At 37.3% G+C, this 16,856-nt stretch overlaps 1 protein-coding gene across 7 annotated transcripts in view; it reads left to right on the top strand.

Annotated features, from left to right (window-relative positions):
• Positions 1 to 16,856, top strand: part of LOC139937172 (protein couch potato-like) — a 107,378-nt gene that overhangs the window by 74,903 nt on the left and 15,619 nt on the right. For all 7 annotated transcript variants that reach the window (XM_071932218.1, XM_071932219.1, XM_071932220.1 and 4 more), the window contains 5 exons: positions 5,167 to 5,220; positions 7,574 to 7,636; positions 9,491 to 9,644; positions 13,569 to 13,626; positions 14,639 to 14,762. In XM_071932218.1, coding sequence (XP_071788319.1) covers positions 5,167 to 5,220; positions 7,574 to 7,636; positions 9,491 to 9,644; positions 13,569 to 13,626; positions 14,639 to 14,762 — 453 coding nt within the window. The remainder of the gene's footprint in view (positions 1 to 5,166; positions 5,221 to 7,573; positions 7,637 to 9,490; positions 9,645 to 13,568; positions 13,627 to 14,638; positions 14,763 to 16,856) is intronic.

The raw sequence follows: 16,856 nt of genomic DNA, 5'->3' as shown, positions 1-16,856 counted from the left end.
CACTTAGCTTCATCTTAAGATCAGCTCTCAATAATGCCGTATGATTTATATTATGACGTCAGATTCTCCTTAACCATCTTAAGATTGATACGCATCCTAGCTCTCTTTGAAAAACACCCCCCAGTGCCGACACACTGCCGGGTTTGGATCATTATTTTTTGACATTAGCGTACTTGAACCCATCCATCCCTTTAATGTTTTCTTGATATTTAAGAACTTGTTCCTGGGATGGGTTCACCTGTGAAAATAGAAAATATTACGCTATCCATCGATTCCTTCGTTTAATCCACCTCCTTATTCGGGCTGTCACACCTGTTTTATATATAAACCTCGTGTATAAATCTGAAACCTTAGGCCTCATTCTATCTACAATAATATAGCGTTCAGTGGAGTGCAGCTTTGTGTGCTGCATGCATTTTTAAACTGTAATCATTAGTAGCAGGTGCACCCGGCAGACAAATCCAAGGCGATTGGCGACCAAACTCCATTTTTATGCGGGAAGTTGTCAAAAATCAGCCATCGTTGCGGCAATTCAATGCTTTTAAGATCACACCAGTATTATTGGGAGTTCACTCCGCTACTGGATAGTAGTGTGAAAGCACTTAATCTACGAAAGGATGTCAACAAATTTGTATTAAAAAAAAATTGTGTTGGAATTTTAATCACGCAACAAATGAGCTTTTTTTTTTATCATCAGGCTAGTTGACAACTTTCCTTTTGAAACGCAGTTGCTGTCGGGTAAATTTCCTTTGTATAATCTGCCAAATTATTATACCAACACTTTCTACTAACATTTTCTACCAACATTTTTCTTTAAAATCAATAAATAAAGAGGTGTGCTCAATTATAAACAAAATTGCATCACAAGTATAAACTTTGATGAAATGAAAACAAAATTATTCCGAGAAACAAAATTGGGATTGAAAATTATTGATGCCATAAATAAATGGTATTTTTCATGTATTCAATTTGTGCATAGTGTATTCATGTTTTTAACTACATGCAGAGTTTATCAGAATTAGCCCTGGACGATATCGAAAATTTTGACTGGCGATATATCGTCAGGTAAATATCGCCGATATTACGATATATCGTGAAGATTTTTGAAAATCGAAAGTACCCTTGAGAAGGGGACAACAATGGCCCAATCGCACGCTAAAAACAGTTTTACCGCAAGGACGAAGACAAGAAAAACAAAACATGACTGTTGTGTTAAAAAAAAAATGGACTGCGTAAATTAGATAAATTTTATTCAAACCGCCTTGATGAAAATTACTGAATTAACATTACATCCATATTCCATGAAACAGAAAACGTAATATTTGTTTGTTTTACATCACTGGCTCTGAAGCAATTAAATCATAGTACCTCAATCGATTGGAGTGTTGCGATCTCTAAAAACCCATGGAGGAAAAACCTGGTGCCGCTATTTTTATTCCAATGCCTTCACAATCATCACTATACATGTGCATGGATATTCACAGTCGATTCGCTTGTGTTGGTCAACTCACAGTCAACACGACCGATGCTATTTTATATAGCTGTATGGCCAAAACAGTTCCAAACGCAGGAAAGCACCCTCTGTTGTCCACGATGTACAATACAAGCTCTGTGAAGAAGCAAGATGGCGGCCGACGGCTTTTGCCGCCTCAAGATAATTGTTTTCACGATAAAAAAAACCCTCATTTTATTACCGAAATGTAACCAAAACTAGTAAAAATTCTCTTTTGGCTAATACTTTACATTTCTATGACTTTTTTGAGGATTTTAAATAATTACTGGAGGTTTTGATGGTGAGTTTACGGCACCTAGCGAGTTGACGTTGAGTTGGCAAGTAGTTGACGGCAAGTAGTTGGACCCGTATTTTCAGTGCGTCCGACATGGTCCGACATTTCCTGACGACAACGTGGTGATTTCTGGTCAAGGGAATTTCCCCTACAGCTTTGCACCCACGCGTGGGCACGGAAACACTCGGTTCATTCATCCCCTAATAACAACTTATAAGAATAACCGTGGGATCGAGGTAATGGATACTGCTACGTGGTGATTTCTGGCCATGGGAAATTCCCCTACAGCTTTGCACCCACGCGTGGCCACAGCAGCACTCAGTTCATGCATCCCCTAATAATAAAGTACCATAATAACAGTGGGATCGAGGTGATAGATACTGCTCCGGGTATTCACACAGCACATAAAGGGTTCAAGAACGTTGGTCATGCTTCAGCGCTGCAAAGAGAGACCACCATGTCTAGATATGAAGGTATGCGTTCAGCCACAACATTCATTCGAAGTCGTAAAAGACGGCATCAGCCCTAACAAATCTTATTTACCTGTGAGATTGTAAGAAATCCGTGGGAAATACTCGATATTTTGAAAGATATCGTCTATGAAAAAAGATATCGTTTTCAATATCGTATCATGACGATATTATCGTCATATCGTCCAGGCCTAATCAGAATCATTGGCTATTAAGACGTTCAAATCAATTCATTGTTTCATTTTGTTTGAACAGTTACTATATGTTTGACTTTGCCCTAAAAAATTATCCATCGCAGAGAAACAACTTTTGTGGATAAGAATTTCAAACATGCATGAATTATTTCTCTGTGTATCTCTGTTAAAAGATAACTATTTTTATTTGATTTGTTTTAACCGCACATAAAAAAAAAAAAAAGTTATATTTTAAACGTAATTTATGAATATTTCTACACAACTCTCCTCTCACAAAAGAAATGGAAATCCCACAAAGCAAACCATCTCAATATTGTGTCTTCATCTTCTTCTCTTGTTTGGAAAAGATAACCCATCCATTAAAGTCGCCCATTGAATGATCTGTTAAAGGTCCGTCTTTGAATGCAGTCAGAATAAAATAGCAATGTATAACATCTTACAGGCCTTAAAATCCCACTCACTTAAAAAATGGCTTCTGACGTGTGTTTAAATATAACCCTATCCCGTTGTGGTTTGTTCCGATCTAAAAGCTGCTTAGTCTTACGTTACCTTTTGTAAAAAATCATCAGAGGGAACATAAAGATGTGTCTCCCGCAGATTTGAGGATTTTTTTCTGGAGGAGAGGCGGCATTGTATGGAATTTCTTTTTCCCTTCTCTCTCTCTCTCTCTCTCTCATTTTTTCTCTGTCGGGATGCTGTTCCCAACCCTGACAACTGAACGGCTAAAGTAGCGTTGACGTCGGCTTTTTTCCTTCTTCTTCTCCCGTCTTTTTCCTTTGCGTATCTTACGGAATTCATCGCTATTCATTGGCCAATGCCCCGAGGCGGTTAACTAATTGCAAAGTCTGTATTTTCCAGTGTAAACTCTTGGGTGATATTTGGATTGTGAGCGTCACATCCTGCTGGCAGAATCACAGCCCGTTGGATTGTGTGTACATTTTATTGCTACTTTGACATCCTCGGCAAAAAGAAGGAAGGAAGAAAAAGGGATAGAGGATGAATGTATTGATTTTTTTGTTACGCTGTGGGTTCTGTGCACTTTTATGTCCGGGTAAAAACAATTCCATTTCTGCGATGTGTCTGAATACAGAATGTATTTTGCCAGTGGATATTATTTTTTGATGGGATGTGAATGAGAATCGACTTCCTGAGATTTTTTTTTGAGACTTTTTTGATATCTGGGAAGGAAAATGGAAGGACTTAATTCGGAGTGCCTGTATTTGACTGTCAATATGGAATGATTTTGAAATCATCCATCTGTTCTAAATGGCAAACTTTAAACCACATTTGAGTAAAACTGACTACACACAGCAAAATTACTGTTGCTTAATAATTACTTACTTAGACAGACATGATATTCTTCCTACTTAAGTCTGATTTCTGATTTTTACCCTCAGAAAAATCAACAAAATTATTTTTTTAAAGCCAGAAAAGTCTATAAAAAACCTTTACCATTAGAACTTGTTCATGTGGGTGAGCCCTGTTGTGCTTTTTCCCCAAGGACCAAATATGAAGCCTGCTTTGAAAACAGAGTCATTGTACAGGTTTTTCAATTTCCTTTCCAGTTTTTTTTTTCTCCTCAGTTTTTTCCCCTCCAAGATTGCCTTTGCATTTTAAAGTAGAGAATGTTAACATATACATTACACATAGAACATGTGTGAAATAATCGCTGACCTATTTGTTTTAAGTTTATGTCGAATTGAAACAAGTCATTCTCCAAGAATATGAAATTCGACATCGTCAGTAATGCCCTGCTTGCACGATTTTATTTATGATTTATTTATTTTGTATTATTTTTTATTTTATTTTTTTTTTTTTTTGGGGGGGGGGGGATAAAACAAAAAAAATTAGGTGAGGTTGACTTCCGTACATTGAACCCTCTCCATCTTGTTTTGATAAATCTGATATCCTGTCAATAGCAAGATCATTAAAAAAATAGAGTTCATTTGACTTTCTAAGTACACCCAGAGAGATTAACGTGGGAGCGTGGGTTGTTAGCATTGGATAGTTGAGCGTTACTTCTTCACTCGCCCTTCCTGAATATCGGAATATATTTCTTGTCTCCTTCCTTTCAAAGACGACGCTGCTTCTTCCCACAGGGCCTCCCGCCAGATCCCTGAGGTCAACACGACGATGTATGTTTTTCTGGATAAAACCGTCACAATTTTTTTGTATAGAGTTCCAATAAAAATGCGGGTGGCGTCCCTGTTTTTTAGCGATGCTTTTAGCTCGCTGAGATGATTTTTTGTTGAGTGTGCAGGTAACAACGGAGGATAGCGTTTTCTGTCTGTATCGGAGACACAAATGCAGAATGGGTTGTCTAGGAGAGTGAGAGAGATTTACTTTGGTAAGGGTATCGAGTGACAATCAAGAGCTTGTCACTTCAGAATGTGTTTGGAATTTACATGAAGTGCTGTAGGTATTGGCAGATGCTGAACAATTTACTCAGGGTTCGGGGTTCGCAGGTAGGTATTCGTTTCTTATGTACTAGTGTGTCGTCGAGGGATTCCCCCTTAAATTTGTTGTGTATGTTTTGTCTTGGAACTCGATTAGAAACATGGCTCTATATGTGTGGGTTTTTTTTTTTGGGGGGGGGGGAGGGGGGGGGTTTAGATATCAGATGATTTTCATGTGAAGTTGGTAAATGTATCAAAGTGGAGACGATTTATGATACCTCTTTGTGAGAATTTATTGTTGTTTTTTATTTGTTCACAGGGTTATGAAGGCTCGCTGCTAAAGCTAACAAGTAAACCTGGGAAAAGTTCCTCTGTGAGTATATCAATCGATTCGTTAAAATAGGTGATGGGAAAAACATCGAACATTGAAACATCTGGACCAGAAGTAGTCCAGGGCAGTACAACATTTGTAAGCAATTCTCATAGAATTATTTAGCCTTTCGCGAAAGACTCTGCTAGGGTCAAAACATCAGACCATAAACAATTTTTTGCAGAATTATTTAACAAATTATTTACACCAGAAAATAAAATCAAACAACAAAAAATAACTGCTATTAACATGTATATTTCAAGAAATGTAATCATTTTTATGTTTTTCTGGTTAAATTTAAAAACAAATTATTTACACAAAATATGTCAACATCAAAACAAAATACACATCTAAAATTAAAAGTTTATTTTTAACAACTGGTAAGAATGATCTATTTCTAGCCCTAATTCATATTCGTACTTTAGTGCATAAATTGTGTGGGAAGTTGTTTTGTAACCTTACATTTAAATTTGTTGTTTTAAAAAACTCTGTCGTCAAACTGGAAGCGGTTTCTTGAATTTTGAGTCCGATAAAAAAAAACTCACTTGCAGCGAGGTAAATAGCAGAGCCCAATTTCACAGAGCTGGTTAGCCACAAAATACTGCTTAAAATATCACTGCTTAGCGATAATGAGCAGGACACCACTCACAAATAGTTCATGTGACATGTTTTTTTGGTTTGTAACCTAATTCTGGTAAGCATATTTTGTTTTGCTCAGCTTATGTTTGTGCTTAAGAAGCAGCTCTATGAAATTGGGCCCAGTACTGTGTACAGTCGAGTTTTTTTTTACACTACAAAAACCGCATTTTGGAGGTGTTCATGCTTGCATAACTGTCTGCCCAAGCTAAATGGATACAGAGAGAAGGGGGAGAGAATTCCCCATTGATCTGTAGTGGGATTGCATTTCAGATCAGCTGGCCTCCGGATGCAGTAAGATGGCGTGTGCCACCATGGCGACGGAAGGAACGTCTTCCAACCATTGGAAATCGTTAGTGGTCTAATGGGCCCTCCCATGCATGCGCTGATTGCCTTTGTGTCAGGACGAGGCCCTGGGCTCGGTTATCGACACTTGTTTTCCTCTTCTCTTCTCTCTTGATCCCTTCGCGCCTTATTTATTTACTTACTGTGTATGTTAGTGATTTTCAAACGCTGGGAGGGTAGTCTGGTCTCTTTCTGTCTCACTCGTGCTTCAGTTGACATTCCTATTTTCGACTGTAGCAATGTCATTCTTGTGTTATTGATGGAGGATGCGGAAGCTTATGTTAATGTTTGTAGACTTGAAGCCTTTCGCTGAAAAATATGGTCCAGACTTGCTCGGCTTGTTTTTTTTGTTTTTGTTTTATGAGGATAGGTTTTGCCAAACCAAGCCTCGGGCCCTGATGTCAGAATGCTTTCATAACAATAATAATAATGCAGACTTATAGTCGCACATATCCACCCTGCTGGGTGTTCCAAGCGCAGTAAAAACCCAAACAATCAAAAGAAAACAGACACAACTAATTTAGTCTTTGAAATCCTGTGACACAAGTCAAGTTTTGAGAAGAGATGTAAATTTTGTGTACAAAGACAAGACCTAAGATGCTAATATTATAAATTAAAAAAATATATCAATAAAACCAGTGTTTGTAGGGAAGTATAAGGTGTTTTTACTGTCGACGCCACGGCACCGGTTCCCAGGCGACGGTATTATTATAGAGCTGCATTGCCAAGTTACCAGCCAAAGCTGCGGTGCAATAATTTCAGTTGGCTCGCTGAGCAATTTAGTTTTTACAAGCAATATTTTCTGCACACCCATTCACAGGCAATGACATTTTTCCTACTTGAGTCGAATTTCTGATTTTATTTTATTTTTTGCCATTGGAAAAAAAAAAAAAGATATGTTGCTCGTACCTATTTTATACAATACTTTTTGTGAGAAGCATTAGTTGTACTCATTATAAACAATACTTTTTGTGAGATACATCATTTGTACTCATTATAAACGATTACTTTTGTGAGATACATTACTTGTACTCATTATAAAATACTTTTTATAAGATATATTTTTTGTACTCATTAGAAACAATACTTTTTGTGAGATACATCATTTGTACTCATTATAAACGATTACTTTTGTGAGATACATTACTTGTACTCATTATAAAATACTTTTTGTGAGATATATTTTTTGTACTCATTAGAAACAATACTTTTTGTGAGATACATCATTTGTACTCGTTATAAAATACTTTTTGTGAGATATATTATTTGTACTCATTTTAAACAACACTTTTCGTAAGATACATGATAAAATACTTTTAGTGAGATACAATATTTGACCTCTTCAAATAATTATTATTTTTATTATTTTTTTCAGCCGGTTGGATTTGTCACATTTGAGAGCAGAGCAGGTGCAGAGTCGGCAAAGCAAGCGTTATCAGTAAGTGGGGTTTTCAACAAATCAAAGAAAATGAAATCGTTGAAATCAGCGTTGGACCCTCATGGAAGGGGATTGGGTGGGTGACCTCAAAGGAGGGCTTCAAGAAAAGTCATTTTTTTGAAGAGCCTGTAATCACACGAGGTGTGAATTGAATTCAATTGAAAAAAGAAACATAAAAAAAAATTCTTCTTTTTCAACTACATCTTTCTTGAAAGACAACATTTAAAATTAGAATAAACATTAAATTTTTATTGAAGAGCTTTAAGGAAAAACGTTTTGAGAAGAGCCTGTGATTGCTTGAATAAAAAATTAAAATTGAAGCCTGTTGTTGGGTTTTTTCTCTCTCATTACTCAAGGCATGCTTTTATTTCTCATGTTCTTAAACAAAATGGAACGATTAAAATCAGACAAATTTGTAAATTTCTATTTAAAAAAAAATTTGTGGGTTAACATTGGCTTAATTTCCAATTGCCTGAAAGAGGTTTGTGCTGTGATTTCTTAAAATCTTGCAATAACTTGGGGGTTGAACTAAACAATTAAGTGGAGCTGCATTTTGGACCAACGACCTCCGGTTTAACTTGCCAGTGCTCTACCAACTGAGTGATCTACTCTTATGTTGACAGTCTCCCTATTCTGTCATTGTCTTTGTTCGGAGTTGCCATTCAGAAAGTCATTCAACCATATTTACCACATTTCTCTAAGCTTTTTTTTTGTTGGGGGTGGGGGGGGGGGAGGGAAGAAAAATTTTTTCTATGAGAAAAATGAGTTTCACTAAACTGAATCATCATCCCTGGTGAGTCAATCTTATTCAGAAACTCATTTCAATTTCAAGAAACTCTTGGGAAATATAACTCTTAAAAAAGTCTCATCCAGGAATTGTTACATTTGACTTTTCTTGTTGGGGTTTTGTAAATCTTTATTTGGCCAGATGTTCGGAGAGTCCCCCTACCATCTGGTGTTCGGTAATTCAATACTGAATCTTATGACTGAATCCGAGAGTAGCAACTTCTCGCAGTAATACGTCTGAATTCAGTAGGGATGAAGCCATTCTAATCCTTTCTAGTTATGAACCACATCCCATTTTTGATTCCCCAAAGCTCACACACCCAAACAATTCTCAATTGTGGTTGGACGCATAGCGTAACTTGTAAGTGGCTTCCTGAACCCTAGTATAGACTACATGCAAGGAAACTATTAACAGGGGGGGGGGATAGCTGGACTATAGTCCACTGTGGATTGCCTGAAAACAAGGCTCCTGACTTTCATTAATTCAATGAGTGGCATACAAACTTGTTTCGTTTTTTTTAGATTTATTTATGTTTTGGTTCCTGTTTGGGTGGGGAAAGTTGATGGAAGATGTGAGAAACAAAAAAGTACTTGGTCTGAACTTTTGCTGAGCAGTTTTGGGGTGAAAATGGAAAGGCAATTTGATCAGTTTTTCAGAGAGAGGCAATAAAAGCGCATATTTGGTGGTCATGATAAGATTTCTCTCTTTGAATTGAAAATCATGAACCATTTTTCTTTATTTTTATCGGATTTATAAGAAACCGTTTAAATTGTCTTAAATGTCTAGTAATAATATAGACTTGTAATGTGCACATTTCCACCCTGCTGGGTGTTCAAGGCGCAGTAAAACCAAAAACAAATGAAAGAAAACAGACATGACTGAATTAGTCGTTGAAAACCTGTGACATCAGATAAGATTTGAGAAGAGATTTGAATTTTGTGGTACAAAGACAAGATCTAAGGTTAAGTGGTAGAGAGTACCAGATGCTATATAGCAATTATTTCACAAATGTCTCAGACATCTCCATTATTGTTGAGTTTGTTTTGTCTCGCTTCTTTTCTCCACAGGGAGTACGCTTCGATCCGGACCAACCCCAGACCATTCGATTAGAATTCGCCAAGTCCAACACCAAAGTGACCAAACCTAAACAGACGTCCCCACAACCAGCCAACCTTCCTGTGATGGGGCCCCATCCTGGACAGCTAACACCAAGAGACCCCTGTGAGTACAGTGCAGCTCTGTGTTGCAGTCACTGTGTGGACATCCCTTTGTTCTATCCTATTCCTCAACACTGTAAAAGACAATGAGTGGACGTGTTTAAGTCCACGTAGTATTTCAAATCCCTAAGTAGAACAGAGATCCCTGTGAGTACAGAGCAGCTATGTGTTGCAGTCGCTGTGTGGACATCCCTTTGTTCTATCCTATTCTTCAACACTGTAAAAGACAATGTGTGGACGTGTTTAAGTCCACGTAGTATTTCAAATCCCTAAGTAGACCAGAGATCCCTGTGAGTACAGTGCAGCTCTGTGTTGCAGTCACTGTGTGGACATCCCTTTGTTCTATCCCACTCCTCAACACTGTAAATAACACTGAGTGGACGTGTGTAAGTCCACATAGTGTTTCAAGTCCCTACATTATCTGGACCTCTTTCGTTTTCAGGTTCACACTTCATATGTAGCGTTAGAACAAACTCTCCAAACTCAAACAGTTCCCTTGCTGAGGTGAGGTCAAGAGAAGACGCCCTCATTGGGCGATAGAGTGAATACAAAAATTAACACTTGATTGATTTCTTTTTTTTAATCTATAAAAATGAGCATTATGGAAAAAATCTATGACCCTACCTTTAATTCGCCACAAGAATACCAGGCGGAACTTGACAGCCATGGTAAGCCATGGACCTAGCATGAAGTGCTTCCTCTTTCCCCTGAACCCCCCTACAGCAAGCCAGCCAAACTCATTACTGGCACGCTCCTCTTGCATGCGGGCATTACCGAACACACAATGCCAAGCAGATTGAGGTAGCACAGGCTAGTGTACTTTGTGTTGGCAATAGACTTCTGACATCTCGGAAAGATTTTGTCACTATTACTACAAACAAGGAAATAGAGATAACTGTTGTAAACTGCTCACCAACAAGAAGGACCTATAGTATAATGCCAAAAATAGTTAATGGCCTGACATGTCGACCCTAGCAGAGTCTTTCTCAAAGTCTTTTCGACCCTATAGCAGAGTCTTTCTTGGGGGCTAAGACTTTGAGAAAGACTCTTTTAGGGTCGAAGTGTCAGCCCATTAATTAATTCTTTGCACTTTTACTAGAAACATAAACGTAGACAAGTTGCAGCTCAGTCTGCGGGGCCTCAAAAGGTCCAGGATGTGACAGCACGATTCTATTGCACTGTATCTTACTCTACATGTGTTCTCAAGCTACATTTTTTTTACTCCTCGCTCTGTTTATCATACCTCTCATGCATGACCATGCGAGGGCGCTCTAACACGCACTTTCTGGAGTGAAGACAGTGAAGACGCTGTCTCTTAAGTTATTAATTACCTCTTTTTTTTCCAAAGCACAATCATTTTCTGTTTTTGAACACACTCCCACTTCTCCTTGCATTTGTTAAAAAAAGTCCATGACTCGATAATAATTACCGACTTGGGAATTGCCTTCATACTCAACACACCCTCGAGAAAAACAAGAAGCTAACCTTCGCTCCGAATAAACCCTAGTACTATTAAAGGCACTGGACACATTTGGTAATTGTCAAAGACCAGTCTTCTCACTAGGTGTATCCCAACATAGGCATAAAATAACAAATCTGTGAAAATTTTGACACAATTGGTCATTGAAGTTGGAAGAGAATAATGTGCTTTGAAATGCTTAATAAGAGGCTTCAGGCTTGAAGTCTTTCCCAACAAATACGTTACTTCAGAGGGAGCTGTTTCTTACAATGTTTAATTCTATCAACCTCTCTCCATTGCTCGTTACCAAGTAAGTTTTCATGCTAACAGTTATTTTGAGTAGTTACCAATAGTGTCCAGTGCCTTTAAGTCATATTTTTTTTTTTTTTAATAGTTTTGTTTTTTAATCTGAGAGCTTCAAAACTTTTTAACTTTGATACCGTCTCTAAGTTGACTGAAAAATAATAAGTCTGAAATGTGACCATCTGTTAGTAAGTTTATCCTGGACACTTTTTTTTCACGGACATTGAAAAAAAAACAGAAGTAGGTGGCTCACAAACCCTGAAGAAAAACACCTTTCAATTATTCAGTGATTGGACAAAGAATGCGACTGCTTAATTTGATGGAATTTCCACCGGTTGCTTGTTTGATGTGTTTGTTGGAAACTAGAGGAGTGGAGTTAATTTGTTCTTCCCCAAATGCAATGCTGTATCATACATGTATTTAATCATCTTGCTTTGAGCTCACAAACCCAAAGTGGCAAAATGTCTCGCCAAACTGGGCCCAATTTTATAAATCTGTTTAGCAAAAGAATACTGCTTAAATTTCTTCTCCTAAGCAAAAATTGAATGGGGGACCAATCACAACAACATAAACTTAATGTAATTTTGGCTTGTATTCTAGCTTCTCCTACTAAGCAATACTTTGTCTGTGTTTATGAGTTGTTGTGCTTACAGGCTTTATGAAATTTGGCCCTGATCATCACAGAACTTCTGGCTTTGACATGTTCCCCAATGCTCAGAGCATCCAGTTTCAGAAAGGCTGTCCAAGCCAAAAACCGAAGCCACAGCCTCTTGTAAAAATATATTTCTATAGAGTTGGGTGGAAGCTGCAAACTCTGCCTGATTCTGCAGAAAGTTCCCTGAAAATAAAACCAATCTTTCCTTGATCTGATAAACTAACATTGAAAATCTCCCAGATAATGGAAAATTTTCCCCTCATTATTTTGAGTATCAGTCTAACCACCCCTTGATTGTTGTACAAATTTTCCGTGATTGCAAAATGTAATATGTTTGCAGCTCTGGTATAAAACACATTTTCTTAACATTGGCCACAAAATTAGTAAGAAGGCCAAATGCTTGCTGAAGTCGAGTCTATCAAATAGAAGGTAATAATATGTTATTGCAATTACCGACCTCAAAATTACATTTTCAATTCAAGAGGGAGAAACCCCCAGGGAGGTTGAAATGAGTTTTCCTCGAAAAGGGACAGCATTATGAAGTTGTACAGTCTCTCTCTCCTTATAGTATTTTTAGTTTTGTTTAGCAATGATTTCTTTTGGAAAACATTGGAAAACGAGGTTGTTATGAATGCGCTAACGAGGAAGTAAGGGAATACGACAGAGCTATAGCCAGCCGGAAATACAGAAAGATTACCGTCAAAGAGTACTGTTACATAATTTGGTTTCCTGACTCTGTTTGGCAAAAGACGTCAGACATGAACTGACAGTCTTCCTTCACAGGAGGAAGGGACACTAATTAACTCCCTTCTTTAAGATGGGTGAATCCTGTGTCCAATTCATCATCATCATCCATTCTTTTCTTGCACTGTCATTTTAATACCACCAGAGGGCACTGTTCAATTATAACGGCTACTGTTTTTTCAGGCCGTACACGATTTCGTCAGAAATTGTAGACTTGTGTTGTGATGATGATAATAATTAAATGATTAAAACTAGATCTTTGGCAATTTATGCACTGAGATGAAAATGAAAAGCACACTGTTTGTTGATAATTGAGCTTGCCTTTTACACACTGCTTTAACTGAAGCAAAGGAAAGCAAACGCACAAGCATCATAAAGGCGCTGGTATCCTTTTGGGAATTGTCAAAGACCAGTATCCTCGCTTGGTTTATCACAATATGCATAAAATAACAAACCTGTATCAAATTTTGCTCAATTGGTCATCGAAGAAAATAATGCAAGAACGCAAAAACACTCTTGTTGCACAAGTTTGTGTTTGTTTGCTTCCAGATGCCTAACAAAAGGCTTCAGGCCTGATCTGAAGTATTTTAATATGTGAATGAAAGTTACTGCTTTCTCCACAACTCTGTTACTGTTTTAAACGCCATTGCTAACAGTTAATTCTTTTTTTTTTTACCAATATTGTCCAGTGCGTTTTTAGAGTGGCTATCTTACGAATCATCACAGTTTGCATTAATGCATCCTTTCTGTTATTTTGCATGTTTCAGATGACCTTAGCACTGCTGTGTTTTTGCCACACGCTGCCGAGGCATGGGCACATCATCCGTAAGTTTGGCTGCTTCACCAACTCAAAAATGCCTTCTCACACTTTCCGTTCAACTTATTTTTTCATTTCTTCTAATTTGTGTTTGTGTTTTTCTTTCTTCTTTAACCTGTGATATGTTTTATTTGATAATTATTCAGGGTGGGAAATTATGTTTTGTTTCATTTTTCATGTGTGTATCTTCATGAACCATGACAAGTTTTTTACTAACTGGGAGGGAGTTTCATTCGATGAAGTGGGTGGTTTTGGGAAATTTTAATGGAGTGGGTTTGAAAAAATATCAACAACTCTTTGGAAGCTTTGTATACTGCTTATTTTAAATAAGTTCTCTCAATTATTCATCTTTGATTTGGGGAGCATTTCAAGGAATACACTTGTTGAGTTGAAGATTTCGTTTGTTGGTTGAATAACTTTTTCTTTTACCAGTGTAAGATCATTCAAAATTATTTTTTAAGTGCTTACTACAATTGTAAAAAATTTACGATTCAGCCAAAAATTAATCCTGTAATGTTGCTTCCCATTGTGAATGTACTCTGCCTTCTGATCGAAGCAACCGCTACTGAGCTCATGCTTAATTCACCTTTTGCCACATTCAAAAAATGAAATGCCACTCACGATGTTTACTCCACCCTTCAAAACTCTTTTCGCTATGTGATTTTGAGTGATCAGTCATGATATAAGAGTCCTTGGCACACAGTTTCACAAAGAGTCGAGATTGAAGTGCAAATCAATCATTAATTGCTAAGCAAAATGTGATGTCACGATACAAATCACTGCTGTAATCTGACAACTCATCTCAAAAGATGAATCTTAGTGCTATTTTTTTTTTTACAAGATTTACCTGCCATTCTATTCCACACATTTTGTTTTCCTGGGATTTGGGAGACGGTTATTTGTTTAACTTTTATGCTACCCTGGGCATCCAACTGTTGTTTATCTTAAGTTGTTAATATATTTAATGTTTGTACATGAATGTTTTGCCTGAAGAAATATCATTTTTTATTTGTATTACAGTCTAGCTGCAGCGTACGCCGACCTGACTCCTGCCACACCAGCGATGCATCATCCAGTATTTGCCGCACACCCTGCCTTACATGCACAAATACCGGCAGACGGTGCTAGAGTCACATACGTACTGGTAGGTTGAAAATCTCCAACGACCAATCACCCCTCTCCCCCACTGTTACCACACGGTGCACATAAATTATTTTTTATGAGCTAATGTATCACACTGTTAAAAGCACTGGACACGTTTGGTAAATTGTCAAAAGACTAGTATCCTCACTTGGTGTATCCACACATATCAAACAACAAACCAGTGAAAATTTTGACTCAATTGGTCGTCGAAATTGCGAGAGAATAATGAGCGAAAAAACACCCTTGTTGCACAATTGTGTTTGCTTACAGATGCATAATTAAAGGCTTCAGCTGAAGTCTTTTATTATTTGAGTACGAAGTATCCACACATTTCAAACAACAAACCAGTGAAAATTTTGACTCAATTGGTCGTCGAAATTTCGAGAGAATAATGAGTGAAAAAACACCCTTGTTGCACAATTGTGTTTGCTTACGGATGCATAGTTAAAGGCTTCAGCTGAAGTCTTTTATTATTTGAGTACGAAATAACCTCTTTCTTTAAATCTATTTTACTTCAGAAGAAGGCGATTCTTACAATGTTTTATACTATCAACAGCTTTCTTTTGCTTGGTACCAAGTATTTTGAGTATTTACCAATAGTGTCCAGTGCCTTTAATACACTTTTTGGGGGTGGCTGCACAGAAAAATCGATGCTCTATTGTGTGTGAATTTTCTATGTCTTATGCACGAACATCAACAGGTAATGTTATAGAGATTTCTTTTGATAAGATGGTGCTACATTTTACGATTGAACACATTTTTGTCTTACTTGTCCAGGTTTCTTTGAACATATCTTAAAATCTTGAAAACATTTCTGTAGTTAATGATCCCTGATGCAAATTCCCATCTATTCAAAAAACATTTGTTGTTTTGAAAAAAAAGGTTTTTGGTATGTTGCTCTATCTTCCCTAATCTGTTACACTTTTTGGTCTCTGTGCATTTGGTCTTGGTGCTTTTGGTGCAACTCCCTTAAAATTGTGGTTCTTGAAAAAAAAAACAGAAGAGTGGAATGGATGACCCTTATAGTTTTCGAGAAACACAATTGCCTTCAAATGTATTTTCCTTGAAACTGGAGTAAATATTTAATGCATACATTACTTTACATTTCCCCCGAAGTTTCAGCACACAACTAACATTTAAAGTAGGCATGGAAAATGGCTGCAAACCATCCTTGCTCTCGTTGACAACTGTTAACATTCTTGTCATTCATGCTCTTGTTGACAACTATTCTTGTTTATGTTTACATGCGCACAACACTTCACCCCTGCCAAAAAGGGAGCAATAGTAACCCCAAGAAAAGAGTGTATAAAGTTGTTTTCTTAAACTTCACTTCAGTGATCAATCCGATGTATTTTCGACTGCGTGAGGGCGCTCTCAAACATATTTTAACCACTTCCGGGGGTATACAAAATATGCAGGACGAATTACGTATACCCCAGGAAGTGATTAAAATATTATTGAGAGTGCCCTCATGTGGTCAGTACGGCACATTGGAAACGTTTTGTACTTATAGCATCAGGGATAAAGAATACATTTATGTATATTTGTATTAAAGGCAAAGTATACCTTTGGTTTTGGGTTTTTAAGTTGATTATTTTAACCCTTTAATATTAAAGGGTGGTAGTGTTTTTGAGAAATTACCAAAAATAATGTCCACACAGAAACCTTTCTCCGATTGGAATCTCTTTCTCTGAAACCACATTCATTTGAGAGGACTTGTTTTTCAAAATGTTATACATAATCAAAACAATTTTAATGTCATTAATTCTTGGAGTAATTACCAAAGGTTTACCCTCCCTTAAACCCTTTCATCACTGGTGTGTGAAAAGCAATGTATGGGCATCGGATTTACAACTTATTTACAGCTTTCCAAGTGCTTGGGGGGGGAGGAGGGAACAACAGACTACTTAAGTGCGTTTCAAACCCCTTCAGTCTAAAACAGAGGACTTTTAACAGCCAGACAACCAAGAAATGTAGTTCAGTTTATTATTGAATGTTTGTTTGCTCTTCAAGAAACTCCTTTTCAATGAGCTGTGACATCTGAAGCATGTTTACAATCTGCTGCAATCGCATGATGGAATGTAACAAAAATATA

The sequence above is a fragment of the Asterias amurensis genome, chromosome 5 (genome assembly GCF_032118995.1).
Source record: "Asterias amurensis chromosome 5, ASM3211899v1".
Classification (NCBI taxonomy): Eukaryota; Metazoa; Echinodermata; class Asteroidea; order Forcipulatida; family Asteriidae; genus Asterias; species Asterias amurensis.
The sequence above is the reverse complement of the archived record's forward strand: the minus strand, read 5'-3'. Positions and strand labels throughout refer to the sequence as shown.